The sequence below is a fragment of the Ascaphus truei genome, chromosome 6 (genome assembly GCF_040206685.1).
Source record: "Ascaphus truei isolate aAscTru1 chromosome 6, aAscTru1.hap1, whole genome shotgun sequence".
Taxonomy (NCBI): domain Eukaryota; kingdom Metazoa; phylum Chordata; class Amphibia; order Anura; family Ascaphidae; genus Ascaphus; species Ascaphus truei.
In genome coordinates this window covers 55,919,991-55,946,549 of record NC_134488.1, presented here as the reverse complement: position 1 = coordinate 55,946,549, position 26,559 = coordinate 55,919,991, and the positions used below count along the sequence as shown (strand labels likewise).

The following is a 26,559-nucleotide window of genomic DNA, read 5'->3' as shown; positions in this document are numbered from 1 at the left end:
TACATTACCAAAGTACTCTCCCACACACGGTCTCCACTACGCTCATGACCTACGGCTCTCCTCTTCCCTTATTACTTCTTATTCCCAACTGTGGGACGCCTTACTCTATCCTTACACTATCAGGCGCTCCGCCACCTTTCTCAATTTGAAAAGTTCCCTCAAAACCCACCATTTTAAAGAGGCCTACAAAGCACTCTCCTAGCAATCTTACAGTTATTACTGCACCAAGCAGAGTGGACTTATACACCCACCTACCCATGTGACATCACTCTTCCATTCCATATACAGTTGGTCCTCGCTTATCCGCCGTCGAATAACGGAACATCGGATTGCGGGTCCAGGTTAAACCGCGGCGGTGAGTGTCGGATAAGCGGTTCTAACATCAGATAAACCTCTCTGGGCAGAGTCATCATTACCTATTGTTTCATGTGTTTTACATTATACTGCATGTTTTTTATGTTTAGTCCTTAGCCCCAGATTGTACTGTGCTGTGGAATACTATACGTGTATGTTGGCACCATATAAATCAAAGATAACAATGAAAACAGAATGTTGACTATTTCTCAGTGTCTTTGAATTTTTTTATTTCACTCCTCGAGAATTACAAGCAGTGGTTTATGAGAAAAAATATTATTACAGAAATCCCCCAAAATCTCTGAACTGCAATATTATAAAAAGAGAAGATAAGAATCACTATAAAAAGCACACAAAGGCTTGTAAAAACGATAGAATCAACAAAATATAATGACTTAAATTGCGTGGGTGACTGCTGCTTAAATAAAATGAAATCTAAATAATGTATAAATATATTTATAGAAATAAACTGGTATAACTCCGATATTAATATTTGTTGATGGTCATATGAAAATCTGTCAAGTCAGACCTGTGTTTCATGAAACTAAAGGTAATGCTGCATATCCAGCAAAGCAAAAAGGTACAGAGTACAGCAAGGGTAACTGCATTTTAAAACTCATTACTACACCTAGTACCAGGAGCGTAACCAGAAATTCTTTTTGAGGGGTGCAACTTTTACCTGCCGTCCGTGATGTCGTGGCGTCATGATGTCACATCATCACGTAACGGCGTGTTGCCATGGCAACGCATCACCACATGATGTCACATCGCCATGATCCCGCGACGTTGATGGATGGCTTTTCTCATACAGAGGTCGCGCTCTCTCATCCAGCAATTAGTTTCATTGCTGTGGGGAAGAGCGTGGGGCCTCTGTAATTTTTGGGGGGTCAAATGCACCCTTGCACTACCCCCCCCCCCTTCCGGTTGAGCTACTGCATAGTACGGAAGATATCCTCTTTCTTTTATATTTTTACACTATGATATTGACTTTGGGATTTCCTCTTTTTGGAAATTTTTATTTTTGAACTTGTCTCTAATAAAGTCAACTGTGAATTCTGAAAGGATATCAAATTGGTAAATACAATACAAAAGTGTTCAAAAAGTGTAAAAAATAAATAAATAAAAAATAAACCTTCCCCTATACAAAGTGCAAGAACATAAAATAGTTAAGCGTGCATTTACTTGCCTAACATGGGATCCCCCACACTTGGTACAGTCACGAAAACATTATCCAGCTTATAAATGGCAAATATTTAAATTCGGAGTGTGGACATGATGGCATCCTGATATCAATGATGCGGTTGTCCTCCGTTGGCACAGACTTGTCAATAAACCTTTTTTGCCACTCGCACACAACCAAGATGGCCAAAAACCAGGACGTTCCCTCACTTTGCCCTTTTCCAAGATGGAGGATAAAATTAGCTGCACCTGTCCTTGGGCTTTAAGTAGGAGCCATTTATTCCCAGCCAGTGCCCAAGCAAGGTGTCTGATCCTTGTGCTCCTGGACACCGTTTGGTTTCCTGCTTTACTCTTTGCCTGCGATGTACCTCTCTCTGGACCCGGATTCTGTTTGCCTCTCTCCTGCTAGGACCTTGCAACTGTAACCCCAACTATACTGTGTACTGTGCTTTGACCTTGGAATGATGACCCCGACCATGGACTGTGACCTGGACATTTCCCTCTATCAGGACTTAGTCCCAAGGCCTGTGATCAGTTCCCATATCCTGCCTCAGCCCTGCGAGTCGGCCACCTGGTTACAGACGATCATGGTCACACCTGATACAGTATCTGCAGTACGGTACAACTCATATGCCAAGTTCTAAGCTTACTGTACATTTGAGTGACAGGTATGGAATAAGTAATGTTAATACTGTAGAGAAATTCTGGCTTCAATGAGGAACACTTCGTTAAAAGGGATCCCCTGGCTGTGAAGAAATAAAATATTTAATTTTTTTATGTGAAATGCGGTAATAAAGAAAATGGTAACGGGTAACCAAATGCCGTTACGGCTTCCTATTGGCCACCAGAGGAGCCGAACCACGGTGGACTTTTGGTTCTTCTACAAAACTATTCTTGTCCAGGAGTCTAAAACTTAAAAAAAGCCGTTTTAAAGTCAGATGTCCACTCGAAGGACAACAATAAGTGCAATTTGGAGTACTTCTAGACTCAAATACTGTAAAACAACATTTTATTTGAAAAGTACTAGCTTTGAAGAGTGAAATTTATCGAAGTCTATAAATTTACTCATACAGTGAGAAACACAGACTTCTAATAAGTAGGACTCAATAAAAATGAGATCGATTTTGCAAGTGTGTTGTTGCTGGTAAAAGGTGAGAGTTCTATCCAGAGGGCAGAATCTAAATGACGTGTGGACTATTTTTTTCTGCCATTTTATTGCCTTTTTGTGACAACTACTAAAGTTTGTAAAAAAAAAAAATGATAAGCTGCAATATCGAGCACAACCAACGTGCCTTACCCAATTCTTATTTTCTGTCCAAGAATCTCAGGGCTGTTAAAATTACCAAGTGCATCACCCTCACTAATTAAAACACACATACACTGGTATGTAAATGACATGAATAATGAACCAGACACTTGGGGCATTTTTATTAAAAAAAAATGTAAAAGCACCAAATAATAAACAATACAATAGGGTCAATGTACAGTATAAAGCGTTACTATATATTTTGTCTTAAAACTGATGCATAGAAGAGCAAATTAGTGTCTCCTCGCACCAGTGTGCACGTCAATTTTTCTGCACACATGAAATAATTATGCTTGGGCATGAAGTTAGAGGCGTAGTTTAGATATTGTCTGTGGCTGACATAAATTATATGTACTATTGAACTTCTAGTATGCGCCATCTTTGTGTGCCATAAATGTGTCAAAATTGGCCATACATTTTTCTTAGAATGAAAGACAAATGCAAGTAGATGCAAAGAATTCTTAATGCCTTCACGTGTATAAACATGATGCACACTATATAAACAATGAGAAAACCTGCGCTAAATGTAAGAAAATTAATAATGACATAACAACAGTTGCAGCTAATTGTTTAAAAGAAGAATTATATTGTAGCGCACTTTCCCCCACCCTCTAGGAGATATGGCAACTACGGTAGGTGTGGTGCGTTACCTGGGCCTGAACCTCCGCTGCTGGGAGCCTGGGGTGTACCTGATCCTTCGGGTGATAGCACCTCCACCTGCGCGGGATCCTAACAATGTGGGATAACCCCGTGCAGGACAATATAAGGAATACACACTGATATGATATAACACTTTTACTGCACACATATGAATAATAGTAATAGACAGAACCACTCAGGCCTCGCAGGACCATACCCCCTCACTGTGCCACGCCAACACCGTGTCCACACCCCTGTGGGGTTTACCCCAAAGTACTGAGGTGCCCCTGGGCACCCAACCACTTGGGTGTCCCAAAGAGTCAACCCACCCAAGTGTGAGACAGCGCTGCCCCAATAACGTGTGTAGAGTTGGTGCACTTGGAGTACCTGCCCAGGTACTCCTGCACCCAGGTATGGCCAGAAGATGAAGTGGATCCACTGATCCCAGTGATGTTAGCGTAGCCTCCACCTTTATGTGGGGTGGTGTCCTGCGTGAACGGTGCCACCATGAAGAGTGTCTCTGATCAGCAGGGGGGGGGGCTGATCTGGTCCCAGACCACTGAAGTCCAGGATGCAGCCGCGCCCTGGCTGTGTCCCTCACACTGGCACTACAGAAGCAGTGTCCCTTACTACTGGGCCTGTCCCTGCAGCAACCACAAGCTGAGAGGAGTCGGGCCCAATAGGGGGTCTCTGGCCTAGTGCAGGTGCCACAGACACCTGCATATACAACCTACCCTGACAATGTCCCAGCTCCGACTGCCAGGCGTGTCTCAGCACGTGAAATGTATCTCTCCCAAGCAGGGAATTCTTGCAGCCCTATTGGCTGTGTGGCGTCAGATGATCTTGCACCCCCAGGAGCTGCTGGGTAATGTAGTTCCCCTGTGGTGCTGCTCTGATAATGGCCGCCGCTAGTGCTGCGTTCTGTGCATGCGCACCATCCCTCCTACTGGCCGCCGCACCGGGAACCCTCTCTGCGCAGGCCCACGGTGGACTGTGCATGTGCGCACAAACCAAGATAGCGCGCCTTGCTAAGGGAGCCACCAAGAGCCTCCGACGACTTGGTCGCCTCCCTAAGCAACCGGAAATCTGCCTGCAGCCCTGGCACCTCTCCCCACGCTCACCCCAGCCTCTGTTGCCAGCCACAGCTGCAGAAAGAGGTAAGGGGACAACAGGGGACCAGGGGGAGCCCAGGCTATACTATTTTTGGACACAATGCACTCTTTGTTTTCAAAAAACAATTCTTTAAACACAGGCCCCAATATCTGTAGAACTGGGGATTTGTGGGGAAGAAGAAATAGCTGAAGAATGGTTACAAAAAAACAGAAAATGCGGTTGCTGTAGAATTACAGATCATTTAAATAAATCTTGACAAACAGGAGGCTCTGAGGGGTTAAAATAATTCTCCTGAGTACGGCACAATACTCACTTTCTACTTCAGGAGAATAATGTATCACATCATGAGAGATTTGTGGTATTATTCACATGCAAAGAAACTAGGAATTTCCTGGCCTTCCCTCCCTTGGGAGCAGAACACAATAAGGACAAGAAGTGAATAAGTTATAATGGGCACAAGCTGTCTCCATAGCTCAAAGAGTCAACATGAGAAGACAAAACATTACAAAAAACAGCTTTAACGAGACAGAGGGATTCAATAACTATATCCAGTCTAGTAGAGAGGAGGAGTGTTTGAGACAGTCGACTGTGCAGTAAAAGACTGGTTCAAAATGAACGCCAGCTCCGTTAGACCTCAACAGTGATATTCACTTTGCACTTCTATCAGCCTACTTAGACCTACATCTCAGAGTTCTGTACAAATTGTCTGCTGCTTTAACGTGTGTGTGTGTGTGTGTTTGTATGTGCATTATATATACACACACAGACACATTAAAGCAGCAGGCAATTTGTACAAGACTTTGAGATCTAGGTCTAAAAAGGCCGATAGAAGTGCAAAGTGAAAGTGAATATCACTGTATATATATATTGGCTCATCCTAGCTGTGTTCCTCGTGTTTACTGTTAATGATTGGTGGGCTTTTTATAAGAGCACCTGTCTCTTTGTGCTAGCAAGTAGTGACAGGGGCAAATGGAGTGGGTTTTGTGATAACATCACGATCATGAAGTTATCTATTGATTTTACCCCTTCATTGTCAGAGAGACCTGCAACATACCTTTGTATAACACAAAGACATTTCGTAATTTTTTTACAGCAACACCATCTCTCGCTTTTGTTGATGAATGCATGCGAGGAGACAAAGACAAAGTACTTCCCTATAACACCGTCAGCATGTCATACGCCCTACGCGTTTCTCTCTGAGGGTGAAGCTTTGTCAGGGGAAGATCAGGAACGTACGACATGCTGACGTAGTTACAGGGAAGTACTTTGTCTTTGTCTCCTCGCATGCATTCATCACTGTGTTTCTGTGTATCGTCTTGTGCAACAATCATATTATGACCAATAGGTATTACTATCACAATTTTCTCTACCCGTATTCTGCCTCCCTTGTTCACAGGCTCTGGTTAGTGGGTCTGCAGTATGTGTATTTCACACAAAGTGAATACATTTGTCATGAGAGGGTGGATGAAGTTGCAATTTGTATTTACATTGTATGTGCAGCAGTGGAGAAATCTTTTTCAGTCATTTTGTTTACAATTTAGCAACAACTTTGTAACTGTGTTGCACTCCACATGGCATTAATACTTACATAGTTTAGCTTGAGGTAACATGCCACCCTTATTTGATTGGATGCAATTATTGAGTCTGATACATCATGCTCAACTGTGTATCGTGATTAGATCAGCATTAAAATTATGCAGTGATGTTAGAGCTGCATCATGCTCCTTCTGGAATTTATATTTAGATAGCTAGCACAGTTCACCAAGACTCTATATTATATGCTTATGCTGCAGGTTCATCCGCTGTAGACCTATTTTGATACGGTGGTTAATTAATATATATACCATCCGTATGCATGAACATGCATGATTGACACACTGTGTATAACTGTGTATTTGGATTAGATTAGTATTAATATTATGTAGTGATGTTGGAGCTGTGTCATGCTTCTCATGACTTTTATATTTAGTTAGTTAACTCAGTTATCTACACTACATGTCTATTTAGTGCAGATAATTTAGACACAGTGGCTAATGAGTGTATATTATTTGCATGCATTACCTGACTATCTCTGCAAGATATCAGGCTAATTAGCATCTATTATATTGAGAAATTGACTTACTTTATTCCCTGTAAACTTTACTGTTTATTTTAAATTGACACACTTTAATTTCTATTATAAGCATGTGTAGACATATATTATTTTATATAATTAAAAGTTATGTTTTAACTGCCTTTGAGTGCACCACTAAATGTGCTTCTTTATGGAGGGAAATTGGTAATTCCAGTTACTCTTCTTTTGATAAAATATATTAATCTAAGCACAAAGGTAGCACCAGTTGCCATGTCAGGTAACTTAGGCACCCTCATTATTTCATTCATATAATATTGGTGAGGGTTGTATTGTCATTGTGTGTGATTATTCAGACAAGATACCACTGATTTTCTCAATGGCCTTAACAAAATCAACCAACACACTGCTACTGTAGTTACCATGGATGTAGAATCCCTTTACAGCAACATCCCCCCCAAGGATGGTATTGAGGCATGATTGCAATTCCTTACAACATCACCCCTTGATCAGAGATACAGCGCTGAAGTAATTACTAAACTGATAGAATACACCCTCACACACAACTACTTCAGCTTCAACAAGGAAATGTACCTACAACTAATGGGGACTGCAATGGGTACCAATATGGCACCGCAATATGCCAATCTTTTCATGGTAAATCTTGAACAAAGATTCCTAACTACATGCCCCCACAAATATTACAGATACATTGATGACCTGTTTATAATATAGACAGAGGGTGAAGGATACCTAAAACAATTCCACGAGTCCCAGAACTCATTCCATCCATCAATTAAACTCAAAATTGATTATTCGGCAAACCTAGTAAACGTTCTAGATACAAAAATAACACTAAAAAATGGCAAACTACACACATCTGTCTACAAGAAACCTACAGACAGATGCAGTTACCTCCACAACTCCAGTTTTCATCCCACTCACAAAACAAGACATCATACACAGCCAGGCTATAAAATACTACCGCATATGCGCTGACAATGAAGACAGAAGCAGACATCACACAACCCTGACCGAATCGTTCAGACAGAAGGGATACAAGCCAAAGACTATTGCCAGAACTATTACATCTGCAGTGAAAGCCCCACGAGAACACCTACTACAATACAGACAGAAAGAACCTACCACATGCATCCCACTAGAGGCCACTTACAACCCTACCCTAGAGGGAATACGAAAATTAATCAAAGATCTGCAACCCATGCTGGTAGAGGACGTGACATTAAAATAAATCTTCCCCAAACCTCCCATTCTTGCATTCCGGCAATCATCAAACCTCAAACAGAAATTAGTCGACAGAAAACTTCATAACGAAGTTATGAACAGAAGACACTGATAATGGCACAAAACCGTGCAACACACATTGCAAACTCAGGATACATATATGCCAAGATCCCACAGCCAGTCACAACCATAGAACATTCAATGTTAAAGGATCATACTGCTGCACATCCAGGGATGTACAGTAGAATATACAGTATGATTGAATGTAACAAATGTGACCAAGGATGCTACTGTGCATTGGTGAAACCAGCGAAAAAACTTCAAAGCAGAATGAATATGCACAGGCACTCTACTGTATACAACACCATGAAGAAGGAAGATACTGCTCACCAGTGGACATCATTTCTCACAACCAGATCATTCCATAAATGATTAAAAATCTAAATCCTCAATGGAATGTTTAAACGCACCCAAGCACGGAAAACATTTGAACTCAGAATGTTTGACACCAAAACAAGAGGACTTAATGCGGATATGGGGTTTCTCACACACTATCACAATTGTTTGTAATTATCCTGCCTTCCTCTCTGCCAATGTTCTTATCCACACCTTCCCCCCTGCCACCCCATATCACCCTTCCCCCTCCATGCTGTTCTTTGTCACCGTGTTATTACCCTTCCAATGTCTTCGGACATCCCTTTCTCACACCACCTTATCTACATCTTTGTTTTTTTTTTTGTTTTTCTGATTTCCTAACCTCTATTTTAGCCATAGATTCCTTTGTAAACCAGTATTGCTGACATGAGGAAGAGAGGAGAACTCTCGAAACTTGTTCTATGACATAAATTGTTAGTCCAAATAAAAATGTTATCACCTAATACTGAAGTACTCATTTATTCTGCACTATCGCAACTGGACTAACACAGCTATTTCCGTTATATATATAGACAGAAGGAACGTTGCAGCCATAAGTATGAGATTTTCCCCTCAGTCAGCTTCTTAATGCTGGTATACGGATGAATATTGTCTCACGCCTCCCTTACACTGGGAATTACTGATTAGCACAGTCATTAGGAAGCACAGAGAATGGGAACAAGTTATGGTCACCCCAGCAACATTTCCACTCCCTCTGCACTGGGGAAGGGAGAATAGGCTGCTGGGTTGGTAAGTGGTTAAGGGCAGCAGCAGGTGTTGCCCACCACTGATCTATGCCAGGGCTGAGAAAACTTTTTACACTGAGCCCCCCTTTTCATCTGTGATATTAGTCAGGCCCCCTCCCCTGCCTGATGTAATCCAAATTACATGACTTTTTTTTATTAATCGGTATAACATTTTTAAAACTGTAAAACATGACACGTTATAGGTTTGTTTTTAAATAAATCAGCATAAGATAATACTGACTGCAATTTTTTTGTCCCCCCATCCTCTCTCTGATCCTCTCTCCCCCTCCTCCTCCTCATCTCTCCCCCTCCTTCTCACCATCATCGCTCTTCTCTCCCCCTCCTCATCATCCCTCCCCTCCTCCTCCAGCTCTCTCATCCTCCTCCATGCCTACCTGTGGAACAGGGTGATGATAGAGGTAGGCGGGGGGAAGGAGGGAGAGATGATAACTGTAGCGGCAGGTCACCAAAGTGAAGCAGAGGAGCAGCCGGTAGAGGAGTTAGGCTGGGGCCATGGTACTGCAGACGGTGCGGAAGCGTCCGCATGCTGAGCGAACATACTGCCTTAAGGCAGTGTTCACATCCATGCGGCGTGCAGGCCCGTCCGGCGGGAAGCAGGAGGGGGCGCGTGAGAAATCAGTTAAACTGATTTCTCAGCGCAACAGACAGGTCATGTGAGTTGTTCGCCCAATGACGGTGAACCAGCTCCATGATGTAACTGGCACGCCCCTAGACATGCCCACGGACGGCGTGCGTACCATGGCTAAAAACCGCACCCGCTTCAAGCGGGTGATGTCACGACTGCGAGTGCCTCTGCACGGGCGAAGGCACTATGGACCTGGCCTTAGGAGTTGCACGGAGGCCGAGCAAAACGCCCAGGGAGGAGCGCGCTGCAGCAGCATAGACTTCGGAAGTAAGAAAGACTTCCTGGTCAGACTGCTGAGGCACGCTCCTCCCCGGCCATCCTGCTCTGCCTCAGTGCAACTACTAAGGCTGAGTCCATAGACATTTCTCCGATATGGAGGCGCACGGAGGCTGAGGCACACTCCTCCCCGGACATACCGCTCTACCTCAGTGCAAGTCCTAACTCCTCTGCAGGCTGCTCCTCTGTTTCACTCTGGCAGCTTGCTGTCACGTTCCATCCTCTTCCCCCGACTGCCTCTATCACCACACCCTACAAAATCTTGCCTCCCCCCAGTTTGCACACCTCTGATCTATGCCATTAATCCACAAAAAAAGACAAAGATATTTCACACTACACTGCATAGGTTTTACTTTAACCAGCTAATAACTCTACCCATCTTTAGAAAGCTTCAATAATTGTTGCCTTGATGTTACTCAGATACAACCTTTTTGTAACATTCAGTAGCATCCTAGAAATTTTAGGAGTGCTTTTAACCCCTTCATCCCAAGGGCGCTGCAACACATCACTCAGCAACAACAAAAACTCCCATATAAAAGGAATGTAGCATGACCTCAATCATTCCCTAAAGATGTTCCCTAATTTAGGATAGTACAGTATATGCATAATAGTTTAAAATGTAAAGTTCTTAGCATCTATGATGACAATGCCTTTCCTGTCCCATTTTGCTGTAGAGCATTGCAAATTATCTTTAGAGTTTATGAGGTTTGCCATTATTGGAGTCAGGAAGGAATTACATGTTTCCCTTATGTGACAGCATTGGATGATGTTTCACTGGGGTTTTCTGTTTGCCTTCCTCTGGATGAAAATATTGTAATGACAAACATAGGATAAGCATTAGTTGTCTAAATTTGGCATAGGTTGAACTTGATTGACATGTCTTTTTTCAACCTCATTGTAACAGGGACTTATCACTGTTTGAGAGAAACTGCCTCTAAATCCAGCAGTGAGCTGGTTAATTGCACACAGGCAATCAACCAGACTCCACCTGGCTGATTAGGACTCTGAGAAATGCCTGATGTGAGAAACAGGAGAGAGATTCCTTAGCTCACATTTGGGTTGACAGAAGGAAAGAAGAAGCCTGCACACAGACACTGTCTTGAGCACAAAACCTGTGCTGAGATCTATATTTCGTGGAAACAGATGACCCAGGAACCTGCGAGAGACTGACATGGAGGGCAACCTGGTTAAGGTACCTCCTGAGACTTTGTGGTGATAGGCTGGCAATGGGAATATCCCTCCAGTCCTGCAGATAGGGTCTGGTGAAGTACGTTAGCCCTTATAAAGGGATAGGGGTGTGTTATTTTGTTGTTTTTGTATGTTTTGCCTGGATAAAGGAACTGGCTCAATAAAGCCAAGCCATCATATCACCCTAATCGGTCTCCATTAAATGTACCTCTGCACACATCTCTTACACAGGCCTATATATTAAAAGCTATCAAATATGTCAGGTTCTAATGCAATTGTTAAAAACTAAGTGTTGCAGGCCTGAGTGCCATCAGTTTAAAGCACAGTGTCCATTAGAAACATATGCTGTACCATAGTTGTAATAAAGTAAAATCATTTCCCCATGCAACATTTTCTCTATTCATTTCCGTTGTTGTTCCATCATTTAAAGCAATAAGATATTTCAGAAATTTGCTTTAATATATTTTAATAGCTAATTGTAAAAACACAAATAACCAATATAATGTAATATACCGTATATATTACTTTTATTAACCTGAAGAAGCAATGCACCCCAACTAAACACTGAAAATATTGGCATGTTGGCTTAGGGGGACCCTGCAGTTCCCACTCTGCAAACAAATGGGGAGGGAGGGGGGTACAAAAATTACAAATAAAAAAACAGTAGAAGGAACTGCTCCCTTAATTGTGAATTAAAAAGCAGTTGAAGAGTTGTGCTGATCAAAGCTCAGCAATACAGCCAACTTTAGAACAGCAAAACGAAAGACCATCTACGTATGTGATCAGGATGAAAAGTAAACATGACTTGCTCAATAACAGTTATGAGAGACGAGAGGGGGGGCGGGAAGAGGCTCTCATTTTTATTGGGACTTAACTGCAACATATTTTACAAAGGAGTATAGTATTTTTAAGGTGGAACATAGACAATGCTGGTTTATCAATGCATCACTTATCTCTAACAGACAGAGATCAGATAGAGTACTTTTACTCCTGTCCTATTTCTGGCTTTGGAAGGTTACACTGCAATATGAATACTGTAGACCTTCTATTTCCCACCTGATACAACTTGCGAGGAGTTGACGGTCGTCATGGAGATGTTCCCATGCTGCAGAGCTGATGCAGGTACCACAATCCCCTGTGGGTTATTGGATAAACCCGTCAGAGAGTTTGGAGAGTTCTGTAACATATCCTGAAATAACAGAAATGGTCATTTGTTATCATGCACACAGCATTACAATACAAAAACATGATGGTTATGGAGGATATCACCCATGGCTCTTTACTAAGCCTCATTGTGACAGTAACTTGAAAGCAATTTGTACATAATCATCACAGCTATTTTTCTCTGCATCAATAGACTTCAATTGGATAACCCTCATTAAAAGATACAATTCTCATATTTCAGACCACAATATACATGCCAAGTTCAACATTTTAGGTCCAATAGTTGATACTAGTTGGTACAGATTGATCACAATAATTATTATTTGCAAACCTAAACTTGTGCATTAAAAAAGGAAAAATACATTTACTTTAACATTTTCTTTTTCGCATCTGTTCTATTGATGTAAAAATAACGTTTGTAAAAAGGAAGTCAAGAAGCCATTAGCGTAAAGGCTTACATGACTGTCGCTCCGAATGAGCGGCCAGGCCAATAAGAACTATGCTTAAGGGAAAACAAATGATATATCAGTGGCTGGAGAAGTGGAGAGCCTACAGTTAACTCAGGAGAGGGAAAGGGGTGGAGCACAAAAAGGAAATTAAGTACAGTATGAGGAAGTTAAATATTCTAGTGCTCCTGGACCTGAGCAGATTTGCTAGATTGTAAAGTACTATGGAATGGGGAACCTATTGCAAGCATCCCATTTACTTTGTATGTTTCTGTATGTAATTCTATTTTTAAATAATAATAAAAAAGTGTTAAAAAAAAACAGAAACAAGAGATTTTAGTTAAAAATGTTTTTTTTTTTTAAAAGCTGTGGATATTAATTCTCATTGAAGCAAACACACAACATGCCAGCTAGAGCAGACCTGCTCTATAGATATATATACATATATATAGATCTGTAGGTGTCACTTTCTACAGTACAGAAGCTATTTTTTTAGATTTCTTATTTAATAAAACTACAAATATATTAAAAATATCATCATTTCATTTTCAAGTAAGTACAGGTCTCCACTTAAGGGGTCATCGCAATACTTTACAGTCAGTTTGAGAACCACAATTAAATATAGTTATTTTTGTTACATAAGAGACAGACAAGAACAGTCAGGAGTTAAGCTCAGTAATAGCAAAACCATTATATTTAATATTCAAGGACTCCATTTCCACAGGCTCAGTACCACAAGATTGGCGTAAAGCAGATGTGGTGCCTATATTTAAAAAGGGAGCTAGATCACACCCGGGGAATTACAGACCTGTAAGCCTGACTTCAATAGTAGGGAAACTACTTGAAGGTTTAATACAGGATAATATTCAGGAATACCTAATGGAAAACAAAATTATTAGTAATAGTCAGCATGGATTTATGAAGGATAGATCTTGCCAAACTAACCTTATTTGTTTCTTTGAGGAGGTAAGTAGGAATTTAGACCAGGGTAATGCAGTTGATGTGGTCTACTTAGATTTTGCAAAGGCTTTTGATACGGTTTCACACAAGAGGTTGGTGTACAAAATAAAGAAAATTGGACTCAGTAATAATATATGCACCTGGATTGAAAACTGGTTAAAGGACAGACAACAGAGGGTTTTCATAAATGGAACTTTTTCAAGTTGGGCTAAAGTCGTGAGTGGAGTACCTCAAGGATCGGTACTGGGACCCCTGCTTTTTAACTTGTTTATTAATGACCTTGAGGTTGGGATCGAGAGCAAAGTCTCCATCTTTGCTGATGATACTAAATTGTGTAAGGTAATAGAATCAGAGCAGGATGTAATTTCTCTTCAGAAGGACTTGGAGAGACTGGAAACGTGGGCAGGTAAATGGCAAATGAGGTTTAATACAGATAAATGTAAGGTTATGCATTTGGGATGCAAGAATAAAAAGGCGACTTACAAATTAAATGGAGATATATTGGGGGAATCCTTGATGGAGAAGGATTTAGGAGTGCTTGTAGACAGCAGGCTTAGCAATAGTGCCCAATGTCATGCAGTAGCTGCAAAGGCAAACAAGATCTTATCTTGCATCAAACGGGCAATAGATGGAAGGGAAGTAAACATAATTATGCCCCTTTACAAAGCATTAGTAAGACCACACCTTGAATATGGAGTACAATTTTGGGCACCAATCCTAAGAAAAGACATTATGGAACTAGAGAGAGTGCAGAGAAGAGCCACCAAATTAATAAAGGGGATGGACATTCTAACTTATGAGGAGAGGCTAGCTAAATTAGATTTATTTACGTTAGAAAAGAGGCGTCTAAGAGGGGATATGATAACTATATACAAATATATTCAGGGACAATACAAGGAGCTTTCAAAAGAACAATTCATCCCACGGGCAGTACAAAGGACTCGGGGCCATCCCTTAAGGTTGGAGGAAAGGAAATTTCACCAGCAACAAAGGAAAGGGTTTTTTACAGTAAGGGCAGTTAAAATGTGGAATTCATTACCCATGGAGACTGTGATGGCAGATACAATAGATTTGTTCAAAAAAAGGTTGGACATCTTTTTAGATGGGAAAGGTATACAGGGATATACCAAATAAGTATACATGGGAAGGATGTTGATCCAGGGATTAATCCGATTGCCAATTCTTGGAGTCAGGAAGGAATTAATTTTTCCTCTTTTTTGTTTGCCTTCCTATGGATCAATAAGTATAGATATAGAATAAAGTATCTGTTGTCTAAATTTAGCGTAGGCTGAACTTGATCAACCTCATCTACTATGTAACTATGTAATAACAATAAATGGTTTTATTAAATGTACAAAAGTTACACATTCAGTTTACAGACATTTCATGGACTGTCAAAGTAACATTTACAGACAGGATACAAATTGGGTTAACAGAGGTAGGATAGATCTTCAACGTGTTAGAAGAGGCACTACCTCAAGGAACCTACAATCTGTAGGCAGGGTAAATTAACATTGGGTACAGGGGATGAGAAAGGTGGTGAGTTTCAGAGACAATAGAGCAGCTGTAACATTACCAAAAAGCAGCTAATGGCAGCAACCAGCGGCACCTTTTGGCTGTGGCTGCTTCCTTTGGAGCGACTCAGGTGTTGTCACAGAGATTCTTTGTGGAATATATATATATATATATATATTTTTTTTGTCACAGCAGTGGAAGAACCTTGAAGAATGGACTGAAGATAGTTTTGGATGTTTAAAAAGGAGGCTCATTACTGCTTCCACTTTGTGGATTGGAAAGGTGCTGCTATTGTCCATGTGGTGTCATCTCATGGATTGAAAGGCAGCCAAATGGTGAACAGTTAGGAGTGATGGTGTCCTTTCATACTGGAAGAAGCGGTGCTACAGTCCTGATTTGGATGGTCTATACATTTTTACAGTATCCTTAAAGCAAGCTTTTTTTTTTACATACAGTACACAGTTCATAAAAATAACATATATACATACATGTACAGTATATCAAGTCAGAGAACGCAAGGGGGTTTCGTAGTCATATGGCTACTAGATATATATCTGGCTTTAAAGTGCCAATATGTCAAACTCAATGCAAAAATACAAGAGTCATTCTAAATCCTTTGTGGGGAACAGAAAAAAGCACAGGATATTTAAAAAAAATTTTTTTTAGTAAACAATACCAAATATGTTCAGCGTCCAAAGATTTTTGTTTCCAGGGTGACCTTCCTCAGAGAGTTCTGGTTACTTATATGTGTAGAGATGTGTCAAGATTTGTGATTCAGTAATAAAATTGTACCCATAATGATGTGGAGGTATCCTACTGTATCAATCATCATACTGTACTTTTGAGTTTCCATAACCTCTCTAGCTAGTCCCTTCCACCTTGTAGCATGAGCATAAACGGTCTTGAGCGATGAATGGCAGCGGAGCTACATGCGAAGCAAGACATAACGTTGAATGCGAGGTGAGGTGGGGGAGAGTAAGTGAGAGGTGAGGTGGGGGAGGGAGTGAGAAATCAGGTGGGGGAGTGTGAGTGAGAGGAAGATGGGTGGAAGTCACTGAGAGGGAGGTGGGGGAGTCAGTGAGAAGGAAGGGGAGAACAGTGAGTGAGAGGGAAAGAACAGTGAGGGAGAGGTAGGGTGGAAACCTGCGAGGGAGTGGGAGTGAGGGGGGAGAACAGCAAGGGAGAGGGATGGAGGAGAACAGTCAGGGAGACGGAAAACAGTGAGGGATGGCAGAGAACAGTGAAAGAGAGAGAGAGGATGAACATAGAGAGAGCGAGATATGGTGAGAACAGAGAGCGAGAAGGGGGGTTAGAACAGTGAGAGGAGGGGTAGAATAGTGAGAGAGGGGAGTAGAACAGTGAGATAGGGGTGAGAAAACAGAGAGAGCGAGTGGGAAGAACCGTGAGAGGAAGGGGGAAGAACAGTGAGACGGAGGGGGGTGAACACTGAGGAGAGGGGGTGAGAAGAGAGAGTGGTGGAGAGAGAGAGAGAGAGAGAGAGAGAGAGAGAGAGAGAGAGAGAGAGAGAGAGAGAGAGAGATGGGGGATAGAGAGAGAGAGATAAGGGAGAGAGAGAGGGGACAGTGAGAGAGAGATAAGGGAGAGAGAGAGAAGGGAACAGTGTGAGAGATCGGGGGAGAGATCAGGAGAGAGAGAGAGATCAGGAGAGAGAGAGAAATCAGGAGAGAAAGAGAGAGAGAGAGAGAGAGAGATCAGCACAGAAACAGAGAGGAGCAGAAAGAGAGGGCAGAGAGATCAGCACAGAGAGAGAGAGAGAGAGAGGTGGGGGGGAGAGACCAGCAGAGAGAGAGAGAGAGAGAGAGAGAGGGGAGAAAAAGATCAACAGAGAGAGAACAGCACAGAGAGAGCAAGTGGGTTGAGGTCAGCACAGAGCGAGAGCGATGTGTTTACCAAGTGGTTATATGAGGTCATAGGAGTTACAGGGAGGGGTTATATCTTAATAGATTGTGTGCCCTTTTAGCCCTTGATGTATATGTTGTCCACCACTGTCTTAAACCTAAAGAGTCATTTGCCCCCCTTGTTACCAGAAACATTTACAAATTTGACAAAAAAACAATTTATCAAACCAATGGGTGCTATGAAGCATATAAAATGAGGACAAGAGAGAAAAACAATATGTTGCTAAATAAGTAATGGAGAGGAGGATTTAATACTTATGGGGTTAACACAAGCATGGAACTATTTACAATCTATTTTTGGCTGCAAGCGCCTTCTCAAATTACAGCTTCACTGTGACGAATTTCTCACGTTTAATTATGTGCCTCTAATGCCAATATGCTGTGGAATGGAGAGGAAAAAAAACCTCTCTGCAAGAGGCTAGCAGACAGCTACATTTTCCCCCCTCTGGTTCAGTCCAACTGTCTGAAACTCTTTTGCCTGTTGCAGAAACTAGATGACTTTACAAGGAATCCATCCTTTTGACTGGCCAGGGACATCTTACTCATGCAGAGAGAGCATGGCATGCCTCCAAAAGGGGGCTGGAAATCTCAATGAATTGGCAAGCGATGTGTTGCATGTTGTCAGTTAGCAGTAGATCTGCAGGTCACCAATTCCTATCCATCGTCACCATCTGTTGCATAGATAGTAATACTTTTTAACCTCTTTTGTATCAGGGATACCAGCAATGCATTATACACTACTGGCTCCTCTGAAGGTGTTACATTTACAAACCCCATAGCAATTATTTTTTCATTTGCATTGTTAATTAAAATAAAGCGAGCTTTAAATAAATGCATTTTGTCTACAATCATAGAGGTTTCCAATCAATCTCCATAATTTAGCCCTTTGGGTGCCCCAAGACATAGCCACTACATCATAGGGGCCCCATTATGTAGTGGATACGTAATGCAAGCAGAGTGCTCATTTTCTAGTGGAGATCGCATCCTGCGTTAACCTGATCTGCACTGCAGGGTAATGGAAAAGGACTCCTCTTCCATTTTCTGTTAAGGGACATCATGATCACATGACAGCTCTGAGGTCATGTGATCGCGGTTTGCATGAGGGGCTGTGGCACCCAAAGTGTCTGTGGCACCCAAAGTGTCTGTAACACTGCTTGCCAATTTCACTGTCAAAAGGTCCAGAAATCAAATAAAGGGGTCAGAACTCTTGTGGTTCAATGATTGATCAATCCAGCTTCAACGGACGCAAGAACATTAGACCAATGTGGAGAAAGAAGATGGCCAAAATCCTTGACATTCATGCACCAAGGAAACCTGATTCTGCACCAGGTACCTGTGCCCCAATCCCAAAAGCACTCAGAACCAGCTCAGCCCAACTCAGACCCTGCTTACCTCGCCCTGGACCCAGATCTCACAACTTCATACCTAGCTCCGCCCAACTCGGGCCTAGTGCAAACCCCAAATAAAGTACAGAGCTCAGGTCTAGCTATAACTGGCGACTTGGTCATATGTAGCTTGGCAATGTCAAATGACTTTGTAATGTTCAACTATGATGCTTATATATAAGGCACATGTATACCTGTGCCAGACCTGCTATTGATCGGACCAGCCACCAGCCCTGCCACTGCATCTGGAGCAGAGGCTGTAAGGAAAAATTGACCTTTTGGAGAGGATGAATCAAATGGCAAGGGACATGGTGGGTAGGGTGCAAGTCTGTATTCGGTTATAGGCACACAGCAGGAGAGAGCAAGAAATCTGGAGGAAAACTCCCCCCAAATGTGCCTCCATGCAATACCCAGATGTTAGGAAGCACACCCAACAACCCAGACACATCAGTATCAAGATCTGTGGGGATCCAATAGAGGACTTCCTGCTTTCAGTAATAGAAGGGGAAACTTAGTAAAGATATGTTAAACACAAGAAGGGACAGCCAAGTCAATTTGCCCAGCTAATAGTTCAACACCATATGACTTTTGATCGATCGCTATACCCAGTGGACATGTGACATGTGAACTTTGATGGCTTCAAGGGTAAGAAGGCTACTCCTGGAGAGCTATTTTAAAAGAACTAAAGAATCAGTATAAATACACTGCTGCACAATTGACCATGAAATACACAATCAATGGATTTTTACGGCATCAGAGGACTGTGGGCTGGACAAAGTCGTCATTGAAACTGATGACTGAAACATGATTTTATGGAATAATACAGTTTTTAGTACAATAATTTATTTCTTGTCATTGTTTAATCCTTGTTTTTCTCCTTTATTTGCAGATTCGGCAGGCTGATCAACAACATCACCATGTAGGAAACACATCTAGCGATAATTGATAATGAATGTAATGTATGCGCTCCATTCAATTGGCAATACCTGTACTGGGCATGCGTTCCATACAGTTCATACAGTACAGTTGACATACCGGTAGTGCGTGCATGCACAGAAATTCAATAACCCACATATGCATTCCATACAATACGCTTGCGCATAGACACAGGAGCGAGCAGTGTTTTTCATGCATTTATTTCTTCTCTATTATTAATAAAGTAACAATCTCACAATTATTTTACAGGTCAAGCTGTACAAGAGACAGCCAGAAGGTGATGTTGGTTGAATGAGATTGTATTATTGTAAGAAGATTATATTATTGTAAAAAGACTGAAGATTATTTCACCAAGTCTTTGGTAAACTGTATTTTACACTAATAAAAAAAAATTACTTTTAAAATACTTTTTAATCATCAGAAGTTTTTTTATGGGGAAAAAATGGAGGGTTACTTTGAAACGAATGGGATATCATATCATGAAGTTAATGGGAATAAGGGGTGGGTTACATTGCTTTAGATTAGAGCCACACATTAGCACACTGGCAACGCCTATCGTTACTGCAGCTGCTGCTAAACTCCATTTTTGCGGCTGCAGCACAGTAGTGGTCGCAGGGTCACAAATGGCAAATAAATGCAAAGGATTTATACTTGGTTTTGCGTGGCACAGGAAACGGTAAGTCTTGCTACACTGGCGACACACTTTATTCGAGCTCGGCTAGTCCCACGAATTCGGGTATACCCGGGTGTATTGAGGTTTGTGACTGTTTTCTGCCCGAGTGCATTGAGGTATTTTCCAGGCAGGGATTGAAGCATTTTATTCCCGCTGGCTGCAATACTGCACAGTATATATATATATATACTGCATTACAATTCATGAATTTATGCTATCTGGTAGACACGCGAAGCATTGCAGCCTATTAAATCCTAATCATTATCATTTAACAGATCAGCCGCCCGTCAGCCAGGCATGAACCCAGGCTGGGAAGGCAAACGCAACGGGGCTTGCAGAGGTGAGGAGCGGCGCATTCCAGGTATCTGCCAGGTACATACTGGGTATTTGCTCGAATAAAGTGTGTCGGTGCAGTACATCTGTATGTTGGCTAATATGATAAATGTAGTTACTAGGTTAAATTTGAAGATCTTACAAGTGTCTCCTTTAATGACTAACATATACATTTTCAAAGAAAAGCTCCAAATATCTGGTTCTTGATTGCAATAAATTAATAGCTGTTTTTTCACCTAAAATCACCAAATACTGCCCAAAATTAGTATTAGTACATTTATACTTCTGAATAAATAACTATAATACAGGCACTCACAGGACTTTTAGTAGAAAAAAAATATTTTAACGTACTGTACCCTTTTCAAGGTACACCAAACCTTCTGTTTAATGATAACCTGTAGACTTTTTTTTTTTTTTTTTTTTTAAAGGCCTGTGAACCTACATCCTTATGTGACATCTTGGACATTTGTGGACTTTCATGCATGGACTGCATGGAGCGTAACTACAGATGGAGCAGACATTATTACCCCTGTCAACACAAAATAACATGTTGAAATATACACTTAAACTATTGTTTTCAATAGCGCTAATGCTAAATAATACACCAGGAGCAGGAATGTCTGATACAGCTGTATAATTCTACAGCTATTGATATAGTAGCCCATGATGTGGGTATTTAATCTATCCCACTCTATTTGTTGTTGCCGTGATATTCCATGATTACATCTGTGGGATATGTGTTAGCTATTCCTTATGACTGGCAGGTCGTGGTGCTCATTTTTCTCACTACGTACATTTTCCTATCTATTTGGCGTGTTCATATACTTCACCTTTGGGAGGTTGTTTTCACAGTTTTTAATCTTTTTATTCTAACACTTGGATTTGTGATATTCTCTGTCAGTAGTAAAGCCCCTTTTTTTATTCTGGTATATGCGGAGAGCTTCAAAGTGATGGTGCTGTCTGTGTTTTATACTTGTACAGGTACTTGTTGACCTTTTAGCACCGCTTTGGTACTTTTATGATCATTTTATTTTTCCCAGAGCTACAGGGTACCAATAGGCTATTTACATGTATCACTTGAGCAGTGTACATTTTCTTTTCCAGGATACAGAGAAAGACATCTGTTCATCACATCTGCTACAGTAATTATTACAGTTAGAGGTGTAGTTCCATTTTGTTGGTCAAATTTTTTTAACGTATTGTTTTTAACATCCTGTTTTTACGATCTCACCCCAAAAAAACCTGCAACTCATTAAAATGTGAATTTCTTATTTGGTTAAACCATTTTTTTAAATTACAAGATCTTGACCATATTTAGCTTTTACTTTAGGTGACTTAGCGATTTCTCTAATATACAGCTGCAGCGGCCGTTATTCAAACACTTCACGCGTTGTGTACATCGGAATACCGATGTCATGACGCAGGATGTCTTCCAACCTTCCCGTCTTGAGATGCGAGTCCGGCGAGTGCAGAAAATGGCATTTTAGAGTTCTGTTTTTTTAACACCTTAAATTGACACAGTAGCACAGTACTGTACACATTACAATTCATTCATTTCATTGCACCCAAAGAAACAGAATCCATGAAACTCAAACAAAGCAATCATGATAAGCGCGGGTACCTGGGGCGATTGGCAGCGTTCATGCTGCGTGGAGTACAGCAAAGCAAACGAAATCGGCTCCCTGATTTGTTTGAATAATGGCCGGAGCAGCTGTAGAGAGCAGGGGTGCACAAACATTTGTTGCTGCGCCCCCATGCCTGCTCTCCTCCGGTGCTCGCACCCCTTAGGGCAGCGTCAAATGACGCAGCGGGGTCATGTGACATCACATCCCATGACCCCGCTGTGCCAATTGACACCGCATTGCTATGGAGATGCGTCCTGAAGCCAGCTGAATCTCGGTAAATTGAGTAGCAGAGGCCTTGCGCGGTCCCCCAGCATTTCATTTAAATGCCTTGGGGAAGAGCATGGGGCCTCCTCAACCGCCGCACCCCCAAGAAAAATCTCACGCCCCAAGTTTGCACACCCCTGATATAGAGTATAGCACTTTCCTTATCCCCGAGTACACAACAAATGGGTCTTCAGGCTGCAAAATGTGTGCAGAAACAGCACATTATATATTCAAGGTTTGTTGTGGGGATGTTGGAGACTGAGAAATAGCATCCAAAGTTGCCATATATAACAACATACACTACAGGCCCACATTAGCTAATGGGTCCTTTGCCATAAGACACCTTCCAGCACCGGAAGACACCATACAGTCAAAATGGAATGTTATGGAGTTGCACGTCTAAGTAAATATGGCCCATAATGCTCCCACTGCAAGACCCACATTTACTGTAGGTGTTCTAAAAACAATTGGTATGTGCATGATCTGCAAGTCCTGTGTCTGCAAGTCCTGTTTTAAAAGGATTACCCACCCGGCTTGTACTATTGATCTATTGGTATGTCCATGATCTGCAAGTCCTGTTTTAAAAGAATTACCCACCCGGCTTGTACTATTTATTTATATTTTTTTTTTACCTGAAGTAATACATTGAAAGTTACCTCTCGTTTTCAAGTATGTCCTGGGCAAGATCTATTTGTATGTTTGAATATCAAAAGGTGTTTTTTCCCCCCCCTCTTAACTGTGTGCTGCTAATTGACCAACTGGAACAAGCTGATTTATTGGGGCGGGGGGAGGGTCATGTGACTGCTTTAGTTGTATAAAACAAATATCCCCCCTGCAGTGGCATTTTAAGAGTGATGCATTTAAAGTGATAATTTTAAGTGACAATATATAGTTAGACTATAGTTTAACTAGAGGTTGACTAGAGGTGACTGTGGACTTCATCTTTCTGCAAACTCTTTCACTCAAGGCAACAAACAGTGAGATTATATGACCACACTATGATCCCATGCTTGTTAACCTTCATATTTTAACCCCCCACCCCTTTACAACTTATTTCACTGCAGCCTCTCCCAAAACTGACTGCACAAAAATACCTCCCACACCCACTCAGCCCACTGAAACCCTGAATTGACTCCAGCATTGCAATGCAGCAAAACATTTGACAAGGAACAGGCACACACCTGCTGTTTAGTCTGCACACACTCACTTTGCTCACAACAGCTCAATGCAGCACTGCCTACCTCTGGCATAATGAACCTGCTATGTATCTTATCTTTTTTCTTTCTCCTGGCCTCATGGAGATGTTACTCTCTCTATACACTACAAACTCCCCCCTCCTGGCCCACACCCAACATCACCATACACCCTGGACTACTCAATAGCCTTGCACTATCTACTGAATGTTGGTGGAAAACTCTAAAAACCAGCACACCACAGCTCACTCAAATTGCAAACACCACAAATTTACGACTTGCAAACAACTACCCAAATTTCTACTCATACTATTACTCTCTTTAGCAGGTGATATTGAACCTAACCCAGGTCCTCCCATTTCAGCTCTGTCCCATGCCCCTGAGAATTCCACCTTTAAATTCCAAAAAGGGCTGTCACCCATATAAATATCCGGAGCCTGCTGCCCAAACTGGACGAACTAAGGGCATGGTGCCTTATCCATAAACCCAAAGCCATCGTTCTTACAGAAAAATGGCTAACCCCTAAAACCCCTGATGCAAATATCGCCATTCAGGGATACTCCATTTCTAGGAGAGATAGGTCAAAGAGAGGAGGAGGGGTGTTATTTTATATTGCAGACACCTTACAATTTACACTGTTAAATTGCCCCCCAAGCCCAACCTCTTTTGAAATTCTAGTTGGCAAAATCTGTCTCCCCTTTTCTAAGCCCATCTTGGTTGCTGGCATCTACCGCCCCCCTAAAGCTCCTCTACAATCTCTGACTGATATCACCCAGTTTCTGGGCTCCATTTCATCTCTGAATGAGAAGAGTGAGCTGCTAGTTCAGATTTCAACTTCAATTGGCTTGACCCTAAAAACCACAAAATCCAGATACAACTCAAGTCACTTAACCTATCACAACTCATATCCCAACCCACACGGACAAACCTGAAATCGCACAACCATTCCTTGCTAGACTGGATTCTTTCCTCAAACCCCAGCAGAATCCAATCCTCTGGCATCCTTCCTGATATTTTCAGTGACCCTGCAAGAGTGTACTGTGTAAGGAAAATTAAACCGCCCCATTCAAGCCCTAAAGTTCTCCTCACTAGAACATTTAAAAACTTTAACCCAAAACAGTTTCTGGGTGACCTTACCAACTGCCCATGGCAGAGAATCGATTTAATTTCCGACCCTGATTCTGCGCTCGACTATTTCCAATCCGAGTTTTTAAAACCCTGCGATACCCATGCTCCACTATGCAAAATAAGGGGACGGGGGGCCCACCTTCCTTGGGTTACAACTGACCTTATAGCACTCTACCAGTTCAGGGATACCTTGTGGAAAAGCTACAAAGTAACTGGCACTACCAAGGATCTCAATCACTACAGATGCCTGCGAAACATGTGCACAAGGAAAACAAGGAACGCAAAAGCACAATATTACTCTGACAATCTCCACCAGAATACATCAAACCCAGATAACTTCTGGAAGGTTATCAACAATATATTCCAGTCTTCTAACCATCAACAACCAAGTAATATCAATATCACTAAGGGGGATATTACTCTGACAAACCCCACTGGATTACTTTGTAGGGTGTGCCATTAACTTATTAGCGAAACACTGCCCAAACCACAAACTTGAATCTCATCCTGGGAGTACCCACATAGCCCCACCCCCTCCCAACACTGCCCACAATTTTCAATTTGGCCCAGTATCTTAAGAGGAGATTACACAAGCGCTCCTCAAACTAAAACTAAGCAGCCAATGTGGACCTTACTTACTACAATCTAGGTTCCTACGACTTGGTGCCCCAGCCATTGCCAACCAATTTCTTCCATAGTCAACTCTATCCTGTCTGCAGGCCATATCCCTAAGACCTGGAAAACTGCCAGAGTAGTCCCAATCTTCAAAAGTGGGGACAAAAACACTGTCTCACACTATAGACCAATCTCCCTTCTCCCAATTCTATCCGAAGTCATGGAAAAATGTGTCCACTCCCAATTAAGCGATTACTATACCAAGACAAATTTCCCTAGCCAATTCCAATCTGGCTTTCTCCCCAAACACTCCACCGTAACTACCCTGCTAAAAGTTTGCAATGAAATCCAGTGTGGAATGGAACGGGGACAACTCACTGGTGCAGTATTCCTAGATTTTGCAAAGGCTTTTGATACAGTTGATCATGTTATCCTACTTAACAAACTCCAGAGCTCTGGAATAGGGAAGCATGCTTTAAACTGGTTTCAGTCCTACCTATCAGGTAGATCCCAACATGTGTCCATCTCAGGCTGTAACTCCAACCCCCTGGATATCACCTGTGGTGTCCCGCAAGGCTCTGTTCTTGGGCCCCTACTCTTCTCAGTTTTCATTAATGATCTTCCCACAGCTTGTAAGGAAGCCTCAATACACATGTATGCAGATGACACAATCCTATATGCACGCAGCCATAGACTCTCTGACCTTCAACACATAATTCAGTCTGACTTTTTGAGACTCGAAAACTGGATTTCCCAAAACAAACTGTTTTTAAACACTGACAAGACTGTAACAATGGTATTTGGGACCAAGACTAAGTTTTTAAAGCTGCCAGCGACTGAGCTCCAGATTAGAACCAACGCTAACACCACCCTAACCCCTGTCACTAGTTTTAAATACCTGGGCATATGGTTTGACTCCCACTTAACATTCTGGATGCACATTGATACCCTGACAACTAAGACCTATGCCAAACTAGGGGTAATTTACAGGAACAAATCCTCCCCAAGTCTCCTGGTCAGAAAGCGTATCGCACAGCAGATGCTAATGGCAATTATTGACTATGGAGACATAGTATATGGCTCGGCACCTCAAACCCACCTTAGCAAACTTGACACCCTCTACAATTCAATTTGTCGTTTTGTTCTCCAATGCAACTACAACACACATCACTGCGAAATGCTCAAAGAACTAGATTGGTCATCACTAGAGTCTAGGCAAAAAGTTC

General features: G+C 41.9%; 1 protein-coding gene across 8 annotated transcripts in view; it reads right to left on the bottom strand.

The window, feature by feature from the left end:
* Positions 1–26,559, bottom strand: part of PKNOX2 (PBX/knotted 1 homeobox 2) — a 752,321-nt gene that overhangs the window by 70,915 nt on the left and 654,847 nt on the right. For all 8 annotated transcript variants that reach the window (XM_075604325.1, XM_075604323.1, XM_075604330.1 and 5 more), the window contains one exon: positions 12,234–12,366. In XM_075604325.1, coding sequence (XP_075460440.1) covers positions 12,234–12,366 — 133 coding nt within the window. The remainder of the gene's footprint in view (positions 1–12,233; positions 12,367–26,559) is intronic.